The sequence below is a fragment of the Podarcis pityusensis genome (genome assembly GCF_964106645.2).
Source record: "Podarcis pityusensis genome assembly, chromosome: 12".
Lineage (NCBI taxonomy): Eukaryota > Metazoa > Chordata > Lepidosauria > Squamata > Lacertidae > Podarcis > Podarcis pityusensis.
Genome location: NC_138037.1, coordinates 47,212,658 through 47,234,382, shown reverse-complemented (window position 1 = coordinate 47,234,382; position 21,725 = coordinate 47,212,658). Strand labels below are relative to the sequence as shown.

At 45.9% G+C, this 21,725-nt stretch overlaps 1 protein-coding gene across 1 annotated transcript; it reads right to left on the bottom strand.

The window, feature by feature from the left end:
* Nucleotides 1-9,552: 9,552 nt before the first annotated feature.
* On the bottom strand, nt 9,553-20,486 carry LOC308459494 (prostatic acid phosphatase-like). The gene is made up of 8 exons (XM_080975075.1): nt 20,340-20,486; nt 19,009-19,110; nt 17,883-17,987; nt 16,325-16,457; nt 15,750-15,823; nt 14,020-14,126; nt 12,210-12,385; nt 9,553-9,759 (listed from the first exon to the last, which is right to left on the bottom strand). Exons 1-7 carry the CDS (start codon nt 20,454-20,456, stop codon nt 12,217-12,219), a joined length of 807 nt encoding a protein of 268 aa, XP_080831201.1. The 5' UTR covers nt 20,457-20,486; the 3' UTR covers nt 9,553-9,759; nt 12,210-12,216.
* Nucleotides 20,487-21,725: the final 1,239 nt, after the last annotated feature.

Genomic DNA, 21,725 nt, shown 5'->3' with positions numbered 1-21,725 from the left:
GAGACAATATCTGTACACAGAGACAACCAGCTGGATAGCTCCTGAAAATATACTGGCTGTAAAGCAAGACACTTCAGCAAACTTTCTTATACTCTCTGAGCACTCTTCCCCCCTCCCATACCTTCTCAAATTATTCCCTTACATGGCACATCTATATTGCTTGCTAAACACATTTTATTGCTTGCTAAACATTCCTGTCTTTCTATTTTGCTTGCTAAACACATTTTATTGCTTGCTAAACATTCCTCCCCTCTCCTTTGTACACGTGTCTTTTCTCATCTTTGCATTAGTAAGCATAAGACAGGAAAAGGGGCCTCTTTAGCAGGCCTGGTTAAATCTGCACTTTTGACCCGCCAGCCAAATTTAGTAGGTCTGGTTAGTTATTGCTAACAGCAGCGGTTTCTTGCTAGCTGGCTAGGCAGGAAACGAACTTTTGACCTGTCAGCCAAATTTTGCAAGCAGTCACTGGCGGTGTGCTAACTGTCTGGCCAAAATTTGCAGAAGTAAGATTAGCACAGGATTAGCACAGGAATTTACTGCAGATAGTATTTGAGAGCAACCTTTCTTAGGTACAGAGTTCTAAGCACAGAAAATATTGAGAGAAACCTTTTCCCATCTCCCTTTACTCCCTCCTCTTCTTTTGAACAATCTATTACTTAGATTCGTTCTGGGGTAGGGGTCTATATTCTCTCATTACAGCAATCACGCGAGGTCCCATCATGCGAGACATCATCTTTCCCATCATATTCTGCAAGCATTGCATCAAGCAGGGAATACAAAAGCAAAAAAGCAATAGAAGCATTATTGGGCCTATCACCATAGTAAATATCCTCCCCATCCATCCACCATCGGGCAACCAAGAATATAACCAATTCCATGGATCACCTTCTGTAGTTTTTAGCGGGTTTTCAGCTATCATTGTTTCCATGTGGTCAATTGTGGCCGAAATGCTGACATTATTATCTGGGATAAACATACAGCAATGAAAATGAACTAGCACACAAACTCCTCTCTATGTTGAAGATGTTACCAATGGGAATTCCATGTAGCATCAAACCTGGCCATTTAGCATAAGGTGGCATGTGCATACACAGCCAACAATTGGCCTCGTGATATTTTACTCAATAATCTAGTCCCCATCTGACCATGTTCACCAGGTGCAGCACCTTCCTTGTCTCCTGCAACTAGGAGAACGAGGAACACTAGGAGGATCATCAAGGGGATAGAAGGATCGGGTCGTCGTCTCCCGCAGAGCCTATGACGCTCATGCCAGCAGAAAAAGAGACACATCCATGTGGCAAGGGCAGTTGAAATAACTCCCATCCACCACCCCCAATCACTCCATGGTTCCTCCCAGCAATATTCAGGGGGTGTGCTCATTGTTGAAGAGCCCACTGATATTTGTGCCCGATTACCTGTTGAGCCTCAAGGATGAGAGCCCACCGGTGAGCTGATGCTCCCACTATGTGGGTCAACTTTTCTACTAACCCTGTTGGGTGGATTGAACTCTCGTGCTGCCTCCCTACTGACCAGAGCATATGGAAGCTGAAATCCTGGGGTGGCAATTCTTACTGGCACTTGTTTAGCAATTTCAATGCACACCTGGTTAAGGCTCCCACCCCTGCAATACTTGCATTAAGATAGGTTCCGTCCCATCTAACGCCTGGATTAAGATTAGAACCTGGTCCATCAGATGAGGTTGGTATAGTAACCTCATCAAACCCCTGTTTCCAGTAGTCAATGAGCACGCCATCTCTTACCACCGGCAAGACGAACCAGTCGTAGCAGAGGCCAGCAGGCCAGTAAGGGCGGTATGGCTCGGTAGGGTCAGGGCTGTGGGGCATAGAGCAAATCAATACAGAATATAACAGAAAAAAAAGGAAAAGAGAAAGTCCTTATGAAAGTATTAAATGTCCTGGTGGACTTCCTGGATCAGTCCCGGCACGGGTTTTCACGTTGGGGACGCTGCCCGCGGGCGTCCCTCCCATCCATTTCTTCAGCTGTGCGTTGAGATATATCAGCAGAGCGGTCATCAGCGGAGGGTCTGGAGATGGTCAGCCGAAGGGGTTAATCAGGATTTAACTGCACAGTTCAATCTATAGTGGTCACTCTGGTGTGGTGGACCCAAGGGGTGATGCCGGCGAGTTTCACGGCGGTGGGTGTGGAGAGCAGGACGGTATAAGGTTCCAGCACGGTTGTAGCTGCGTCCGTGCCCAATCGTTTACCCACACTTCATCACCTGGCTCGAACTGATGCAGCCAACACACAGGGGTTGCGAGCCTGGGTCCACCTGTCGAGACAAAAGAAAACTCGGAAGAATATCTGGACTTAATTATTCAATTGCATATCCTGACCAGCATGTGGGGACAACATTCTGACATATGGGACCGGTCTCCCAAGCACAATTTCAAAGGGTGACAGGTGGGTTCGCTTTGACGGGAGACTGCGGACCCTGAGTAATGCCAAGGGCAACATGGTCACCCAATTAGACCCGGTTTCCTGTGTCAGCTTGGACAGCTGATTCTTTAGAGTCCTGTTCATTCTCTCTACCTTTCCAGAACTCTGGGGTCTATAAGCAGTATGCAGCTTCCAGTTGATCTGGAGCGCTTTTGCCAGTCCCTGTAGGACTGCATGAACAAATGCTGGTCCATTGTCAGATCCTATGGACCTTGGCAATCCATAGCGAGGGATGATTTCCCTAAGCAGGCACCTGGTTACTTCAAATGCCTTTCCAGTCTTTGTTGGCCATGCTTCGGCCCATCCGGTGTAGGTGCACACAGCCACCAGCAGGTAGCGATATAGTCCACAACGGGGTAATTCAGTAAAGTCCACGACAAGATCTTCCATAGGTGCAGTTCCACTATGCTGAATCCCTGGGGGAGCCAGTGGTCCGGCTCTGGGATTATTCTTTTGACACAGCAGGCATTTCCTGGAAATCTGGGCTGCCAGTTGGTAGAGGTGGGCTATATAGAAGCATTTCTCCAGCTGCTTGGTTGTAGCATCTGGTCCTATGTGGGTTGAATCATGGTATCTCTGAGTAACCTGCCGAGAAAGGGACTCTGGAATCCATATCCTGTCATCAGGGGTAAGGTACCATCCTTCTTTGGACAATGTCAGCTCCTGAGCGTCTGCAGTGTCCCTTTCCTGCTTCGTATAAGCTGGCTTGTCAGTGGTGCTTAAAATTTCTTCTGGGACCAGTGCTCCAATAACCGAGGCGGGGGCCAGTTCTTGGGCTGCTTCCTTGGCTACTCTGTCTGCCAATCGGTTTCCTCTGGCCACTTCTCCTGGTCCAGTCTTGTGTCCATAACAATGGATAACTGCCACTGCCTCGGGCTCCCATACAGCATCCAGAAGGTTCAACAAGGCTTGTGGGTGGGCCACCTGGCTTCCTCTGGAGGTAAGCAAACCTCTTTCTTTCCATAAGGCTCCATGGGCATGTAAAGTCAGGAATGCATACTTAGAATCTGTATAAAAGTTTATCTTCTGTCCCTTTGCCAGGCTCAGGGCTCTGGTAAGCGCAGTTAGCTCTGCCAGCTGGGCCGATGTTCCAGGCGGGAGTGACTTTGCTTCGATCACCTGGTCTTCCAGGGCTACCACTGCATAACCTGCCTTCCGGTGTCCAGCCTCAATGAAGCTGCTTCCATCCATCAACCATGATGGCCACTGGGGGTCTGCTTCATCTTTAAGGTCAGGCCTGCTAGAATACACCTCATCCATTACTTCAATGCAGTCATGCGTGGGCTCCTCACCTACTCCTACCGGTAATAGGGCAGCTGGGTTGAGGGTTGTGGTGACTTGGAATTTCTAACGCGGATGTAGTAGCATCTGACATTTCCTCATTTTAGCCTGGGAGAGGAAATAGGTGCCTTTCGGCAGATGGCACGCTGACTCTTTCCTAAGCAGCCTCGCCCTCCTCTTCTTCTTCTAACGGTGGACCTCCCGTCTTCAGGGCCATCAACTTCTTTGCCTGGTACTTCTCCTTTTTTCTTCTGGGCCTCTTCCTCTCTCTGATTATAAGTGGTTTGGGCTATTTTCTAACATCCATTTCAGGGTGTGGCCCATCTGGATTTTTCGGCAAATATCGGGCGCTGCTTGGGCTACAAAGGCAGTTTTTATGATAGGGGCATGGATATACTGGCGGTAGGCTTCCTTCAGCTTCTTTAAGTAGGCTCCAGGGGCCTCCTCTGTTCCTTGCACTATTTCTCTGGCCTCCACAAAGTTGGTGAGTTTTCTGGCTGCCCTCCTCATGCCATTTAAGACATTCTGGCGATAAGTGGTGAGGGTATTTTGCCCTTCAATGGTCTGATAATCCCAATTCAGTGTAGTTTCAGGATATCCTGTTGCAACAGCTTGATCTCCTGCCCCCTGCGCTCTCATGTGTGCTCGGGCTTCAGCATGAATTCGCCTATCCTCCTCTGTAGCTAGCAGGGCATCCATCAAATATTGCACATCATAAAAAGTGGGGTTGTATGTTTTAAAAAAAATTCCCTCAAACAGCTTAATGATTTTGGCAGGGTTTTCTTCAAATGAAGGGTTTTGGTTCTTCCAATTACAAACATCTGCACTAGAGAAGGGGACATGTTGAACTGTATAAGTTCTATTGGGCACCACCCCGTTAGGTCCCGTGGGGGCCGGAGGGTCATACACTCTATGGAGAGGCATCACTCTGGCCGCGCCCTCCTCCTGTGTTTTATGTGCCCTATGGGGGGTCACTCTTTTCACTGCCTTCCCCACTCTTTCTGCCACTTTCTTCTCTGTTCCCCTACACATCCCGCTGTTTTTAACATATGGGGACTGACGTCCACTTCTCCTGCATAAGGTTCCACATACTTTCTCAAACGTTCTGCCTGTTCTTATTATCACCTATCAACTTAACTAATCTTTTTACAAATTCATCATCCTCACCATCCTCTTCTCGTTCCTCCCTTTCTCCATCCTCGCCCAGGTCTACCAATGCATTGTCCACGGGATTGGGGGCTGGGCCATCTGTTCCCTGTGGCGGGGGTGGTGCCAGGGCTGTTGCTGGGGCATGAGGTGGTGGGGCATCAAAACTTTTATCTTCTTCCCTCTCTGAATCCTGGAGGACTGGGGGGTTGTCCTCCTGTCTTCCTGACTGAGCAGATACGGCTGCCTGAGACTTTTTGGCAGCATGACTTCAGCCAGGAGGGGGGGGGGGGTTCTGTTCCACATTGGTCTTCCATGTGGAAATGTAGGGGATTTGATCAGGGTGGACATTCAAAATGTTCTGATATAATGGATTAATGAGTTGCAAATCAAGGGTCCTGATGGACGGCCAATTTGTTATTTTGGGGTGGGCCAATCTAATTTACACAATGTCCTCATCCTCCCCTCTCATCAGCTTGAATCCCCAAAAGCATTTCAAAGGGGTACTTTTACTTTGGCCAGAACCCATTTCTTCCAGATACTTCACACACAACAGACCTACAATCGCTCGGCCAAGGGGACACTAAGCCCTGGCCCACACTTGACAATTCAGCCACTAGAGTATCTTGACATGCAACATACAACATACAAAACACACCAATATAATTTCAACATGTAACACACTAAACACACCAAAATAATTTCAGCATGCAATACACAAAACACACCAAAATAATTTTCCCTCCTTCTTCTGTTCCAAATTTTTGCTGGTGGCACTCTCCTGCACAACCAGTCCCCTTTATTCCTGGTGGCTGGCACTCTACTGCGCAACCAATCTCCTTATTCCTGGTGGCTGGCACTCTACTGCGCAACCAATCCCCTTATTCCTGGTGGCTGGCACTCTACTGCCCAACCAGGTGAGGCTGATCAGACCTCGCCCCCCTTTTCCTTGGGGGCCCACGCCCTTTCCCTTGGGCTTACCTTTTTCCGCTGCGGACCTGTCCCCTCGGCGCCGTCCTCTTTGTTTTTCTCCCTCAACAAGATGTCTCCACTGCAGGACAGTGTGGCTGGCTCCCCCCACGAAACAGGTGGGGTGCGCACGGGAGCCTGCAAACGCTGCTGAGCTGTTCACCTTGGTTGAGCCTGGCCCTCCGGTCCGTATTGGGGAGAGGGCTTATCCCGGACGAGCCCCCAAAGAAATGAAGCCTTATTTACCTAGGGATCCATCAGCCACGCCATCCCCGGACCTTGGAGGGAACAAAAGTACCAGGAAAGCAAAATCTTCTTTGGAGAAAAAGTTTATTGAAATCTGTGCACAGAGACAATATCTGTACACAGAGACAACCAGCTGGATAGCTCCTGAAAATATACTGGCTGTAAAGCAAGACACTTCAGCAAACTTTCTTATACTCTCTGAGCACTCTTCCCCCCTCCCATACCTTCTCAAATTATTCCCTTACATGGCACATCTATATTGCTTGCTAAACACATTTTATTGCTTGCTAAACATTCCTGTCTTTCTATTTTGCTTGCTAAACACATTTTATTGCTTGCTAAACATTCCTCCCCTCTCCTTTGTACACGTGTCTTTTCTCATCTTTGCATTAGTAAGCATAAGACAGGAAAAGGGGCCTCTTTAGCAGGCCTGGTTAAATCTGCACTTTTGACCCGCCAGCCAAATTTAGTAGGTCTGGTTAGTTATTGCTAACAGCAGCGGTTTCTTGCTAGCTGGCTAGGCAGGAAACGAACTTTTGACCTGTCAGCCAAATTTTGCAAGCAGTCACTGGCGGTGTGCTAACTGTCTGGCCAAAATTTGCAGAAGTAAGATTAGCACAGGATTAGCACAGGAATTTACTGCAGATAGTATTTGAGAGCAACCTTTCTTAGGTACAGAGTTCTAAGCACAGAAAATATTGAGAGAAACCTTTTCCCATCTCCCTTTACTAGTAGTAAAAAAATAAAATAATCAAATGTTTCTACGTGACAGTGGATGTCTAAGGGCTACAGAGTCAGTCCTTTAATTAGGCAGAGGGAGGCAGTTTCACGAATGGGCAACAAACCATTAGCGATTTAATTTATTATTGCTGTGTTTTTTACTACCAGGGAAGAGGAAACACACTTACGTAGAAAGCTGGTTCATAGTGAGTCAGGCTGTTGGTTCCTCAAGCTGGGTATTGTCTATGCTAACTGGAAGCGGCTGCGCATGGTTCTTGAGAAGTGACATTCACAGCCTTTCTCTAAGATTCTGAGAACATCATAGCTGCTCTCCTGCTGTGCTATGATGACCCTTCGCTTTTTCTGGGATTTTCTGCCTCAGGTGCCAAGAACGACTTGGCCTTGAGTTGGAGGGTGGGATGTCGTTGCCTGCTCCACCTCAGATTTGAACTGGAGCCTCACTGACTTGTTTGGATTAAGGTGCACATGCCAAAACGATGCCCCTTCAAAGGCAGTCTGGTCTACACCTGCAGAGATCCAGCCCACCCTGTCCTGTCAGCTTTTGTGAGCACTCAAAAGAGAACATAGAAGTATGGGGGGGGGAGGGGAGGGGACAGAGAACAAAGATTTGATGATGTCATGTAAGTTCCCCATAAAAGTGTGTGTGTGTGTGTGTGTGTGTGTGTGTGTGGGAAATTCTAGAGTGAAGTAGTGTGGAAATATTCTTGGTTGATTATTTCTGAGATTTGAAGGAATAGAGTGACCTCTAGTGATTAAGTTGCTTTTTCATCATTTTGGATGTTTTGGAACATCCATTTGCTATATAGACAGTATTTGTTCTGCATGCTTTGTTTGGGGTCATTCATTATGGCCGAAATGGGTTTTGTTATCCTCCATTAAGTACCCTGGTTAATTATGAAAAGCCCACAGGTAACCATATGAATTCCAATTGTTTTTTCATAGGGTACATTTCTGGGTTTCGAATAATCCAGAGGTATGTGAGCCCAGAAGTATACAAACTTTTCCTTCAGTTTCCATAAATGGAAAAACGGTGGCAAATCCTCAAACATTTCAATACCTATGAAGTCAGAAGAAGTCAAGAAGGTATTTATCGAGCGCAATATGATTTGATGACCCACTGGATATTTGAAAATACCGTATTTTTTGCACCATAACACTCACTTCTTTCCTCCTAGAAAGTAAGGGGAAATGTCTGTGCGTGTTATGGAGGGAACGCCTACGGGTGGCATGCCTACGGATTTTCCTCCTCTAAAAACCATGTGCATGTTATGGTCGGGTGCGTGTTATAGAGCAAAAAATACGGTAGTTAACTGCTACTGCCCTTTAACTGATTAACCCACTACATAGAATTGGAAGGGACCCTGAGGGTCATCTAGTCCAAACCCTGTGCAATGCAGGAATTTCAACACGACATGGTCCCCCATCCAATTTGAAAACATACTTCACTTTGCAAATGTGCTAGCAGTTTTATTGCTGCACCACTAAATGTACACATTGCAATATGTACATGCCTACTGTTTGAGAACTCTAGAGGAAGGAAACACCTTTTCCTTTTGTTTATGTAGTTAAGGCAAAGGATCCCTGGATGGTTAAGTCCAGTCAAAGGTGACTATGGGGTACAGTGCTCATCTCGCTTTTCTGGGCCAAAATCACTACTGGCGCACAAAACACAGGTCAGTTTCACTTGGGTAGGAAGCTTCAAAGGCAAATAAATGGCCTGCAGGACAAACCATTCCTATGTTTCTTTTTCAACATATCTGGCACAGGGAGGAGGGAGCTAGAAAACCTATACAGATTGCACGGGAGCAGGGACTTCAAAAGTCCTGTCTAAGCCCCATTGAAATTGTGGGAACTGTGCAAGAGCTTCCATTCAATAGAACAGGGGACAGCAAAATTTTCAGCAGGGGGATAGTCCACTGTCCCTCAGACTTGTGGGGGGCCAGACTATATTTTGAAGGGGGGGAAATGAACAAATTCCTATGCCCTACAAATAACCCAGAGATGCATTTTAAATAAAAGCACACATTCTACTCATGTAAAAACACGCTCATTCCCGGACCGTCCACGGGTTGGATTTAGAAGGTGATTGGGCCGGATCCAGCCCTTGGGCCTTAGTTTGCCTACCCATGCAATAGAAGCTGTAGAAACAGAACAAACCTGCAGTGATAACCTGAGATCATGCAAAGATTGTTCTGATAGGACATCTAGTGTGATGATTACAACATATCCCTCCATTTTCTGTTTTTCCTTTATTGTTTCTGGCGAGTTTTCTCTCTTTCTCCACTCTCAGTTAGTTGTCAGTGTTTTTACTGCACAGTGATTCTCGCTGGGTCTAGATAGGGTGTGAGAATTCAAACTGTCTGACTAATCTAACAGCTGGATAAATAACAGTGCCAACTGAAGTTATTGTTGGCATCTATCAGCCTTGGAAGACAATTGAAGAGTGTGCCTTCAGGGGTGAAGTCAAACCATTGCAGATTTACAGCGCCTGCTGCGGCTGTAGGGACCGATACAGGGTAATATATTAAATGTGTCAACCATTTTGGATGAATGGGGTTCTGACAAAGGTTGTTAAGCTCTGCAGCAGTTTGGAATTAGGAATATCCATATATTCCTAACTCTTAGTAAGGTTGCAAAATAGACCCCTGCTTTCCCCACCCTCAAGTATTTAGATTAAATCTATAGACACACATTAACTTGCAAGTGATGGTGTTTGTTCAAGCTAATCTAGTGCACCTATGTGCCTGATTTTATTTGATTGGAATTTTCAACGAGAAGAAGAAAATCTTGATTATGAGCACCACACAAAAGCATCAACAATCATGTAGTGTTGCTGGTGATTTATAACTTTGCCGTCCAGTTTCCTTCCTGAGGAGGTCAGTTTGCTGATTTCCCCTTTCTTTGGCTTTCCTTTTCATCCTGGTAGGATGTGAGAGACAACAGCAACATGACAAAAGGTCAACAACACTGCGAACATTTAGAAATACATATTTAGGAAATTTGCAGATAGTCATTACAAGTTATGTATACATTTGCATTCAGAGAATCTAATGACGAGTGTTTTTATGGAAGAATGGATGCCTTTTTCAGACTATTTAAAGAAGTGTTATAGTGTGATGAACTTGCCAGCAGGGTTTGAGCTATGAACAACAGAAGGAATTAGATTATAATGTTGTGGCTTTCATTTGATAGCTAGAAAACAGGGTGTAGTAGAAGGGAAGAAACAGCAACTCCATGGAAAATGGGGTGGGAAGTCAACAAAAATAAGAGAAAACATGAAAGTGTGTTTTGACTGTGTATGTTAAAAAGGTTGAAATTTAGTAAAGCATTTTTTTACCAATACAGTGGACGCTCGGGTTGCGAACATGATCCGTGTGGGATGCGTGTTCGCAACCTGCAGCGTTTGCAACCCGCATCTGCGCATCAGCACACACGTGGGTTGCAATCTGGCGCTTCTGCGCATGCACAAAGTGCGATCTAGCGCTTCTGCGCATGCGCGACCTCTGAAACCCAGAAGTAACCCGTTCCGGTACTTCCGGGTTTCGGCGGTCCATAACCCGGAAAAATGCAACCTGAAGCATCTGTAACCCGAGGTATGACTGTAAGTATTTACTAAAAAAGTAGGAATCAGTAAGGAGGAGGAATAGGCTGCCTTTATGTCTTCCACTTCATTCCCTTTTTAGGTAACATATTACAATTGTTGTAGCTTTCCTCCCAACAGTGACGTCCTCCAAAGTACACTGGGAATTGCATTTTACCCTCACAAAGCTTAACAAACTACAGTTCCCAGGATAACAGGGAAGTCTGCTTTCCAGTGTCTTGGGGGTGGGGCAGGATGAAGGTGGGGGGGGGTGGAAGCTGCATTCCTAAAGCTTCAAATCTCAAACAGTCCAGCCCCACTAATTACAGTGGTACCTCGGGTTACATACGCTTTAGGTTACAGAGTCCGCTAACCCAGAAATAGTACCTCAGGTTAAGAACTTTGCTTCAGGATGAGAACAGAAATCGTGCTTCAGCGGTGCAGCGGCAGCAGGAGGCCCCATTAGCTAAAGTGGTGCTTCAGGTTAAGAACAGTTTCAGGCTAAGAACGGACCTCCGGGGGGCCCACTAGGGGGCGCATCGGAAGATGGCTGACAATAACATCTCTCCGACCCACACGAGGTAATTTGGAGGCTATGATGGGGGTAATTAGCCTCCTTAACCCCCCCCAAGATGGTGGGGGGGACGGCCCTTGCCTGTTGTGCCCTATACCACCCCCAAATTTGTGGGGATGGGGGCACTAGGCACAAAGCCCTCCTGTGGGATTCCGGCACTCCTGGACGCCATCCCTGATTCGCGCCACTAGCTGCTTGAACTTCAAAAGAAACAATTTGGATGAGGCGAATGCACATATTTCAAGGAAGGAGGGGGAGTAAAGACTGCTAACAGAAGAGATCTCTGATAAAACAAGACAAGAATAAAACATGAGAAGATACGCCAAGACACGGTACGGCAAATGACTGATGGGAGAGGGGGAAAAAAAACTTTCCTTTCTTTTCTTATGTGATTAAACAAGAATCCCCTCCCCTTATGAGTCAGAAATGTCGTTTTAAGGACTTAAGCTGTGGATCTAAGGCTGTGTAGAGATAAACTTTCGAATCAAAGCATGTTTTAAGAAGAGCGTGGAATGTATAAGAGCTTTGGAATGACGCAGTTAAAAATGCCGTCGCCATATTGGGAAGTTCTGTCGGAGGTCTTGAGTCTGGGAGGAGAAAGAGAGAAACAAAGCTGTTTATGTATTGTGGATTAAACTCCTCAGTGGGACTTAAGAGCGACAGTTTTGCGAGATTATGATGGAAAGAGCGATGTTATCTATGAAGGAGATGATATATGGAAACCATCTTGATTTGAGGATTGGAAGAACGGAAAATTCACACAGGATTATTATTACTATTGGTGTTTATCAGCTTAAGGAGACTATCAGAAGAGATCATAAAGAAAAAAGAGAAAATATATGAACAAGATGTGATGTGGAAACAGCAAGATAAGATGGGATAGAATGATGAACTCTGTTTGGACTGATTTGGACATTAACGCAGCAGCAAGAAGATGATCAGAATTCCCCTTCGGATCTTGAAATATTGGTCCCCCCAACAAAATTCAAAATTTGGCTTTGTAATTCGGAATTTATGTGATGTGATTTAATTTGATGTGATTGGCCAGTTAATAAAAATTATTATTATTTTTTTTAAAAAAAGAACGGATCTCCGGAACGAATTAAGTACTTAACGCGAGGTACCACTGTATTATGATTTTGAGAGGAACGTCAAGCTGGGACCTTGAATGATGACACATCCATTTTACACGTGTTTGTTTCAACCCTATCTTACCTCTCATTTACGATGCCGTCCTACGGTTACATTCTTCTTCCCACTTCTCTGGTACGACATCATAAAGCAGTTGTTTAAACTTAATAAAGGGACAAGCCGCTTCACAGCCTGGCAAAACAAGCTGTTGAGGTGGAGCATCAGTACTGGTCCGATAGTACATCTCAATGGTGTACTCACTGAAAAGAAGAAAGTCAGGTCACCCCCTGATTGGATTCCTATGTGGTCATTCTCATAAGATGCAGCCATATATTGCCCAGGGACATTGGCGCTAACTCCAGGGGGCGGCGGGTACCCACAGAACTTTTGCTGTGGGTGCCTGGCCTCCACCCCTGCCCCCGCCGCCCACTATCCCTGCTGTGCACTACTGCTGTCTGGCAATGCCCCCTCCATTTCTTTCCTTCAGTGCATCTATCCTGCAATTCAAGCGTGTCCCCACCTGCCCTCTCAAGCACACCTTTGCATGCACCACAATGGGATTTGTGCAGAGGTGGTAAAACACGGAAGGACCTACATGCAAAATGCAACTGTTGCTTCAGCAGCCGCCTTATGTCTTAAGACCGTCGATGTTGCTGGATGACAACCCTGATGGCTGGTCCAGCTGTCTAGAGATGAAAGCAGCTGTAGTCCAACAACATCTGGGGACTCTAGATTGAAGAACGCTGGCACAAAGTGTGGCTCAACCCTTTCAATCCCTTTCTGTCTTTCAAAGGCAGGTACACCTCAGCCATTCACCTATGAAATGCACTTCCAATAGCATTTTGGACAGCTGGGTGTCAAGCTCAAACACAGAGGAATGCATACACTCCAACATTTCTCCAATGAAAATAGGGACGTCCCATTCCATAATGATAATTCATACCCCACACATCTTACTGGGTTGCCCCAGCCACTCTGGGCAGCTTCCAACGTATCATATTCTTTCCTCTATAGGACACACTTTTTCCCCTCCAAAAATTAAGGGGAAATGTGTGTGCGTCTTATGGAGCAAATACAGGCTCCTTGGCTTCAGCGATAGCAATGCAAAGCCTCCGAAGCACAGAAGGAGTGCTCCCTCCGCGCTCCGGAGGCTTCGCGTTGCTTTCGCTGAAGCCTGGAGAGCAAGAGGGGTCGGTGCGCACCGACCCCTCTCGCTCTCCAGGCTTCAAGGATAGCTGCCTGAAGCCTTCGGAGCGCAGCGCAAATTCCCGCTGCGCTCCACAGGCTTCAGGTTCCTTTTGCTGAAGCCGGGAGAGCAAGACTCTCCCGGCTTCAGCAGAGAGGGAGAGCTGCGCAGCGCCCCTTCAGCCAAGCAGGAGGAGAAATGGAAGGGGCTCCATTTCTCCTGCCGCTTCGCTGAAAGGGCGCTGATCAGAGAGGGGGAGATTTTTTTCTTCTTGTTCTCCTCCTCTAAAACAAGGTGCGTCCTATGGTCAGGTGCATCCTATAGAGCGAAAAATACGGCATATAAAAACATGACAATATGTTAAACATTAAAAACAACCTTCTCTATACACGATTGCCTTCAGACAGCTCAGGGCTGGGATAATTCCATACCCTCCAACATTTCTCCAATGAAAATAGGGACTTTCTAAGGAAAAGTGGGAAGTTCTGGGATCAAATCAGAAACTGGGACAGCTTCTCTAAATTGGGGGTTTCCTTGGAAAATAGGAACACTTGGAGAGTCTGGGAACGCAACTTTTTTTTGACTCATTTTAGCAGTGCACAAATTGTGAGAAGAAATACTGTGTTCTGTGCAGGTTTGAGAAGGTGAGTGAATCTTGTTTACCCAATATACCATTGCTGATTATTTTATCTATGCATCAGTACTTACGCATTGTCTTCTTGATATAGCTCAAAAAAATGGCAAGCGGCGAAGGGAGGTAGATGTTCTTTGAAAACACCCAATGCTACCTGGAGAGCTACTAGTGTGACATCATGCTATAAAAAGAAAATAAAGAATTCCTTACTACTCCCATGACAGAAGTGCGTTTGTGTATAGAGTACTTAGACACTGTTAGCTCTAAGCCGGCCCGGCCCTCCCATGAGGCAAGGTGAGATGACTGCCTCAGGTGGCAAGTTGCACAGGGGCAGCAGGTAATGATGTCAATCTTTATTTCCCCTTTGTTCCTGAGGCAGATCTTCACTACATTTTGTGTCCACCTCAAGTGCCAAAATGTCTTGGGCCGGCCTTAAGTTCCAAGGATGCTGTACCAGACAAAGTCCTCCACTGTGGTCTATGACATGCGATGGATTTAATTGCAAAAGGACCCCTTTCGCAAGATTACCCAAGCAAGAATTTAAAGAGAATGAAATGTGCAGCCCCGGGGATGTAGGACCTTGTTTCAGACATTTATTCAGTATTGTTTAAACATGTAGTTACTTCACATTTGTGCTTCATTCTGCATACATCCATCTGAAATAAAGTTTATGCTACTCACTCTTCTGCATATGAATCCAGGACTGTATACACATATTGTACATAAAATGTGTGTACTACAGTCATGCAATTTATCTGCCCTAAAAAGGATTGCACAGGCAGGTCCTATGTATGAACAATGGAAAGGTAGAGTATGTCCCTGTTGGGTCTCCTTGATCTCTCAGGGGTTTTTATTGCCACCAGCCATGGAATTCTTCTGAGACACTATCTGAGTTGGGAGTAGGGGAAGTTGTTTTGCAGTTGTTCTGTTCCAACTTGGATGGTTGTTCCCAGAAGGTGGTGCTTTGGCAAGGTGGCTTGGGTGCTGTGGGGTTCTGCAGGCTTTCATTTACCTTCCATTTTGTTTAACGTTTACAAGAAAGTACTGAGTAGGGTTATTAAGCATTTTGGAGTCAATACGCAACTCTGCTCCCTGAGGAGAGGAGGCACATGTCTATATCCAGCGCCAATAAGAAAGTAAAACTTGACAATGTGAATTATGTAAGAACCTGTCATATTCATATTGAAAAATGAATGATTTGTGGTTTGGAATACAGAATGTGAGCGGTAACAGAATGGAGAAAGCCCTTTAGCAAATACATGCCAGCACTGAAACTGACAACATGTTACAAGACACTTGGGATCTCCCCTTTCTGCCCTAGAACATGACTCCAGAATCTAGCTGAGATTTATTTATTTTTTGCATTATTGTTGTCTTTTAAGTTATACTCATGAGACCTGGGGATGGCCTTGAGGTTGCCTTCAGTATCAGTGAGATGTTGCATTAATCTTGTATATGTGTGAGATTTCCACTTCTGTTTTGCAGAAAGAGCACACCACACCCGACCTGGGTTGGAGGGCTTTGCAGGTTTCCTAGCCTCAAGCCTCCCCATATATTCCCAAGTACAATGTACTGTGTGGGGCCCAATCCGAATCAGGAGGGCAGGGCCACAGATCAGGGGCACAGCTGCTTTCCCTTCAAGTTTAAAAGTGTTAGCTTTCAACCCAACTTTTAAAATATGTGACGAACGTAATGTGAATTGAGTAGACAAACAGTGTTGCCAAACAGAAAGGGGAGCTAGAAAGGAGCAGGAAAAATGTGAGCTACAGAAGGTTTGGTCAATTTAAAAAATGTTCATACGTACAGCTGAAAACATTAACATTTTTCTTCCATCAGGAATTCGTGTCATCTGATGCAAAATCTCTTCCACAAGGAGACCTTAATGGTGATGAAAAAGAATACAAATGATGGTGAAACCAGTAAGCCATTCCAAGCCTTTCACTCCCCTTTATCACTGTGATGACTCCTCCCTGCTCCCCAAAAAGCTGGGACTGAGAACATCTAACTTTGTTGTTGTTGTTTTCAAAGTGATATGGAATCCTAGCAATGCCCTCCAAACACAACCACTGTCACCAATAATAACGTGATCAATACATGTTGTAGAGCCTGGCTGTTTCCCTGGCAGAGGCTGGCAACCACAAAGGCATTTGCTCATCACTCTCTGGATGGTGACGGGAGCAGCCTAGGCCCATGCTGGACGGGTGCAGAGGTAGGCATACACACATACATGTGCTTTTGCACACATGAGTCATGTGCCCCTTGAGGTATGTGTGTCCAACCCTCAGTGCAGCCCCTGAGGCAAAAAAATTAAAAAATTAGCTGCCCCCACTTAAGATAAACAAGGATACATGCATGTCATATTGAATTTTCCCTCCTTACCTCCTTGTAGTTGTGATTTTTCTACTCTTTTGTGTACCCCAAACATGGCATGTAAAGAAAAGGCCAAAAGCTTTCCCAATTTGTCCATGGCTTGATCATCAGCCCAGTCTGGTCGAGGCTGGTTATGGATTTTCTACAGTTAGGAAAAAAAGAAGGTTTTTTCCCTCCTGTGATCCATGCCCTCCCCCCGCTCACAGTTACCTCTTCTCTTGTTTCATATCTATATTTAGGAAAACCCATTACATGCCACCTTTTGGTTTACATAAAGTGGCTCACAACCACCAACAAAAACCAGAGCCGATAAAAACATGTTATAATGAGAGGAGGCTGGGGCTGGATCTACACACAGTTAAAAAAAAAGGTGTCACATGTTTATAACACAGTTATAATGATATAGTTGACTGAGTGTAGCTGAGTCCTTGGTCTGAATAAATTTCTGTGGTTCTAAGATTAGAGTTAGACTAAATAGGTTTTTGGAGTCGCCTCCCCAACCCTGTGACTCTGGTGTTTAAATAAAATGACTGCTAGAGTGGTCAGCCAAGATGGATGAGCTTAGCCTGATAGATTCTCCTTTTTGGGAGAATGGGCCTTTCCATAAGTAAAGAGGTGGCCCAGTACAGGTGATGTGTTGCCTGTGCCACAGAAACTAAGTAGCCGGAGCTCATTATAGGACATTTATTTCTTCCCTTTCCCCTTCCCTGGTGACATAGGAGCCAACTCCTAGAGGCCACAGTGCCTTCGGGTCCCCCAATAAAATATTTGAGGGGGGCAGGCCCAAAGTTGATAGGCATTGCCCCCAAATGGCGTGTGTATGCCACACCATGTGATTGATTACGGGGGTAGGGCTTACCTGCCCCCCCCATATTTTATTCAAGTTGGCACCCCTGGGTCTAAACAGTAGCTTGGACCACCCTGCAGTTTTTGTTGCTATGGTGACACAAGCAGTATTGAAAACAGGGCCGCTAATCACACTGGTGGAGGAAGAGGGGTGTGGGGGGAGCGCATGCCCCCGGGGCGCATGCTAGCCCCGCCCCCACCTGCTCTACGCCCCCCGGTGCCGGAGCATGAAGCTCCGCCATTGGCTAATCATTGTTCCACATGAAGTGCTCTCATTTGCCTTTGTTTGCCAGATCTTGTTCTAACCTATTAGAGTGGTGCCTCGCAAGACGAAATTAATTCGTTCCGCGAGTTTTGTCGCCTTGCGATTTTTTTCGTCTTGCGAAGCACAGTGTCGGGAAAGTTTTGGAAAAGCTTCAAAAATCACCAAAGTCTTTAAAAACCTCAAAAAAGGCTACCACACCGCGTTCTATGAGTTGCTCCTCGAAGTCAAGTCGCAACTGTATTAACGGTGTTAAGAAAAAGGAAACAAACTTGCAAGACGTTTCCGTCTTGCGAAGCAAGCCCATAGGGAAAATCGTCTTGCGAAGCAGCTCAAAAAACAAAAAACCCTTTCGTCTAGCGAGTTTTTTGTCTTGCGAGGCATTCGTCTTGCGAGGTACCACTGTATTTTGTTGTTGTTATTGGAGCCGGATGAGTGATAAAGTTTTCTTAGAAATACCTGAACAACTAAAGCATCGTATGCCTTCCAGAGTTTGAGACTTTTATAATCCAGAACCGTCGGCAAGTCGTATCCCATGTTAGCTGCCATTTTACCTAGAAATTCCTGAAAGAGAAAGAGCAGAAGGATCAATAAATCACTAAGTGTGAATGGGTACGCAGGGATCAATAGCGCCTGTTCCTGCAGGGATTGGCGTCTTATGACTTGGCAAAGTTTAGCCCTGTCCTTTAATACTGTACAGGCTTTTCAAGAATAAAAAGATCAGTTTCTTCACTTCCCAGATGATGGGAAGGGAGCAAATTGGGGGCCCTTTCTCGTCATTCCGACCTGCCACTCAAAGAAAGCGGAAGGGACCCTTCATTCCATTCTGGTATTCAGAAGGGAAGGGGTTAAGCACACTGACATTGGACCCTGCAAATCTGGAAGTGCTCTTGTCTTCCCTGCCAAAACAACAAGACCATGGGTAGGCAAGCTAAGGCCTGGGGGCTGGATCCGGCCCCATCGCCTTCTAAATCCAGCCTGCTGACGGTCCAGGAATCAGCGTGTTTTTACATGAGTAGAATGTGTCCTTTTATTTAAAATGCATCTCTGGGTTATTTGTGGGGCATAGGAATTCGTTCATCCCCCCCCAAATATAGTCTGGCCCCCCACAAGGTCTGAGGGACAGTGGACTATCCCCCTGCTGAAAAAGTTTGCTGACCCCTGAACATGACAATCTGTCTAGACATCTTTCCCTTTTGGGAAAATTTATTCTCTGTTTATTTTGCAAGCAAGTGAGAACAAGAGAAATAAAACACTTCAAAGCTACATACGCAAGTACATGTGTTGCATTTTCAGATAGAGAAAGAGTTTCCCTATTGGTCAGTTGATACATCTCTAGTTTTAAGTAGCCTACAGGAGCGCTTGCACAACTAATTTTTTAAAAAATGACCTGGAAGAAAACAGCGGCGACAAATTTGTCATGAGCAAACAGGTTTATAGTCTGGCGCTACAACGGTTTGGCTGTCAAATCAGACATTTGCTGCACATTCCTCGGGAGGTCTACTCAAAAGTAAGACCCATTGACGTCAGTGGGACTGCCTTTCAGGGACTGCAGCCTTAAAGTTACCACCTCTTCCTTTCTTACCATGTGTTTTTTTATTCCTCCCCCGACTGTTTCGGATTCAAACGTTTCCTTTAGAAGTTGGTCATATTTCGGACATTTGGCTTTGACAGGAAAATACAACAACTAAAATAAGAACAAATAAATAAAATGTATTAACTAACTACAAAGGCCTCCTGATGGTGTCTCCTGCCTGTGCATAATCCATGTGTCCATCCTAAATTTGGATTATGATTAATCGTCTGAGGTTGTTTGCACACATTCAATACTTTGGCAGGCGGGAAAATGCTTAAAGCTCGATGCTGTTGAGACCCTTGAGGCTGGAGTCTGATTTCTGTTGCATTACACCTCCATCCCAGCATTACAGGTCTAAGCCTTCTATTTCTCTCTCTTAATATATATATCTCAAACTCTCTTAATATATACCTGTCTACACCTTGAATAGGTCTGTGTTCTCTCTGTTAATGTGTGTGTGCGTGCGTGCATATACCGTATTTTTCGCCCTATAGGACGCACTTTTTCCCCTCCAAAAATGAAGGGGAAATCTGGGCGCGTCCTATGGGGCGAATGCAGGCTTTCGCTGAAGCTTGGAGAGCGAGAGGGGTCGGTGCACACCGACCCCTCTTGCTCTCCAGGGTTCAGGAACACATTCGCAGCCTAGGCAGCCCTGAAAGCAGAGCGCCCGCCGCTTCGGGAACACATCCGCAGGGCTCCCTACGCTGCGGATAGCAGCCTGCCGCCCGGCCCGAGGGGCGCCCTGAAGCAGAGCGCCTTTTGCGCCGGGCAGACATCCGCAGCGTGTTGGAGCCCTGCGGGAGTTCCCCGCAGGGCTCCCCACGCTGCGGATAGCAGCCTGCCGCCCGGCGCAAGGGGCGCCCTGAAGCAGAGCACCCTGCGCGCCGGACAGACATCGGCCAGCCCCACAAGCTCAGGGGACAGCAAGGAGGCGCAGTGCCGCCATCCCGCTGTTCCTCGACCTGGTTCGGTTTCCCCGACCTGCTTTTTTTGGGGGGGGAAATAAAGGGGAAAAAATTCCCTTTATTTTCCCCCAAAAAACTAGGTGCGTCCTATGGGACAGAGCATCCTATGGGATGAAAAATATGGTATATATTCTCTTTTGGGTTACCATGGATTCAGCTGGAATGGTAAAGAAAAAGTGATTTGTATGTGTTGTATGTGCGATATAAAATTGTGCCACCAGGAGGCGACATGGAGTCCTGCTTTTCTCTACCTGTTTTCCCTGTTTAAATTGACCACACTTTAAACTGAAACGCTTCTTTGATGTGTCTGGATCCAGCCCATGTTTTCATTGCACAGGGAGCAGGAAAGGTTAAAAATACCACATGCTTTCTTGCCTTGTCATCTGAACGTGGCACAGTATGAACTGGAATTGGTTGCCAAAGGATCTTTTTGTTCCAGATTTGGTTTCCTTTAGGAGGAAAGAGTCCGGCCAGATTGGCTTGAGCGCTCATAATGGTTCGATCAGTATCTGTACTTCGGACATAAATCTAGAGAGCGGAAAAAAGGAAAAGTGTAGTTATAGGATAGTGTTGGGGGTTTTTTTTGATCCTACAACCGAAGGTATAATTCTATGTAAAGTTGATTTGAATCCCAGTAAAATACTCTCTTGGGGAGACTTGGACATTAAGCATATACCCCAAAGAGAAACAGAAGAAAGAACAACATTTGAGAATTATTGGTGAATATTTCTTCCCTTTTTCTGCCAGGAGCCATGAGGTAGATTTGACTGACAGGCCACCTGTTCCTGCGTGTTCACTCTGTTGTGAGGGCTGGCGAGTTCATGTGGGTATGTGAAAGTGTGAGTCGTGTCACTGGACTTCACAATTCATTTTCTCAGAATACAAACCATAGCAGTTCATAACATGTGCCTTAAAATGTGGCGGGCATTGGAACCCAGTCCTTCTCCAGCTTTTGGTTTAGTCCAAGCCAGTGAAGAACCCCCTTCTCTTCCTCAATCACCAAATGTTGGGAAATGTCAATGATTTCTGGGGCTTATTCCCCAGCGTTGTTCTTATTCTTTTTGTTGTGAGTGTTATAATTTTAATTTATTCCCTGCCCTTCACCGTAAGGTCCCAGGGGACGTTACAACAATAATGGGGGTGGGTCAGAGAGGACCAAAGAAGAGGAGGACATGGGAAAAGAAAGAGAGGGGTCTTCACCTTCTTTCCTCTGCTGCCATGCTGATAACAGAGGAGGAAGCATGGAAACAGACATACTGTATTTTTTGCTCTAAAAGACTCACTTTCCCCCTCCTAAAAAGTAAGGGGAAATGTGGGTGCGTCTTATGGAGCGAATGCAGGCTGCGCAGCTATCCCAGAAGCCAGAACAGCAAGAGGGATTGCTGCTTTCACTGCGCAGCAATCCCTCTTGCTGTTCTGGCTTCTGAGATTCAGAATATTTTTTTTCTTGTTTTCCTCCTCCAAAAACTAGGTGCGTCTTGTGGTCTGGTGCGTCTTATAGAGCGAAAAATACAGTATTTGGCAGCAGTCCCTGACACTGCTGCTGGACAAGGAGATTTGGGGCACATAGGGATCGCAACTGTGAGTAAGTTTAGAACCCCAAAGGGAAATCATTTGTCGTTCCCTCCACACACATTCTCCACTTCTGCTTGTATTTGCTTGTCCCGATCTAAAGAGCATGGGGGAAACTCATCTGTTATGTTTCCATAAATGTTACTGCTAAATGAACAGGGGGAAAGTCTCTTGTTAGCTCTGCCACTG

Bases quoted from the DNA above. Each gene is read 5' to 3' on its own strand.
- LOC308459494 (XM_080975075.1), bottom strand. From the start codon at position 20,456: ATGAGCGCTCAAGCCAATCTGGCCGGACTCTTTCCTCCTAAAGGAAAC. The intron at 19,111-20,339 runs GCAAGAAAGCAT...TTCTTATTTTAG, and splicing joins TGCCACGTTCAGATGACAAG to TTGTTGTATTTTCCTGTCAA. The intron at 16,458-17,882 runs GTATTTCTAAGA...TCCTAACTGTAG, and splicing joins ACGATGCTTTAGTTGTTCAG to AAAATCCATAACCAGCCTCG.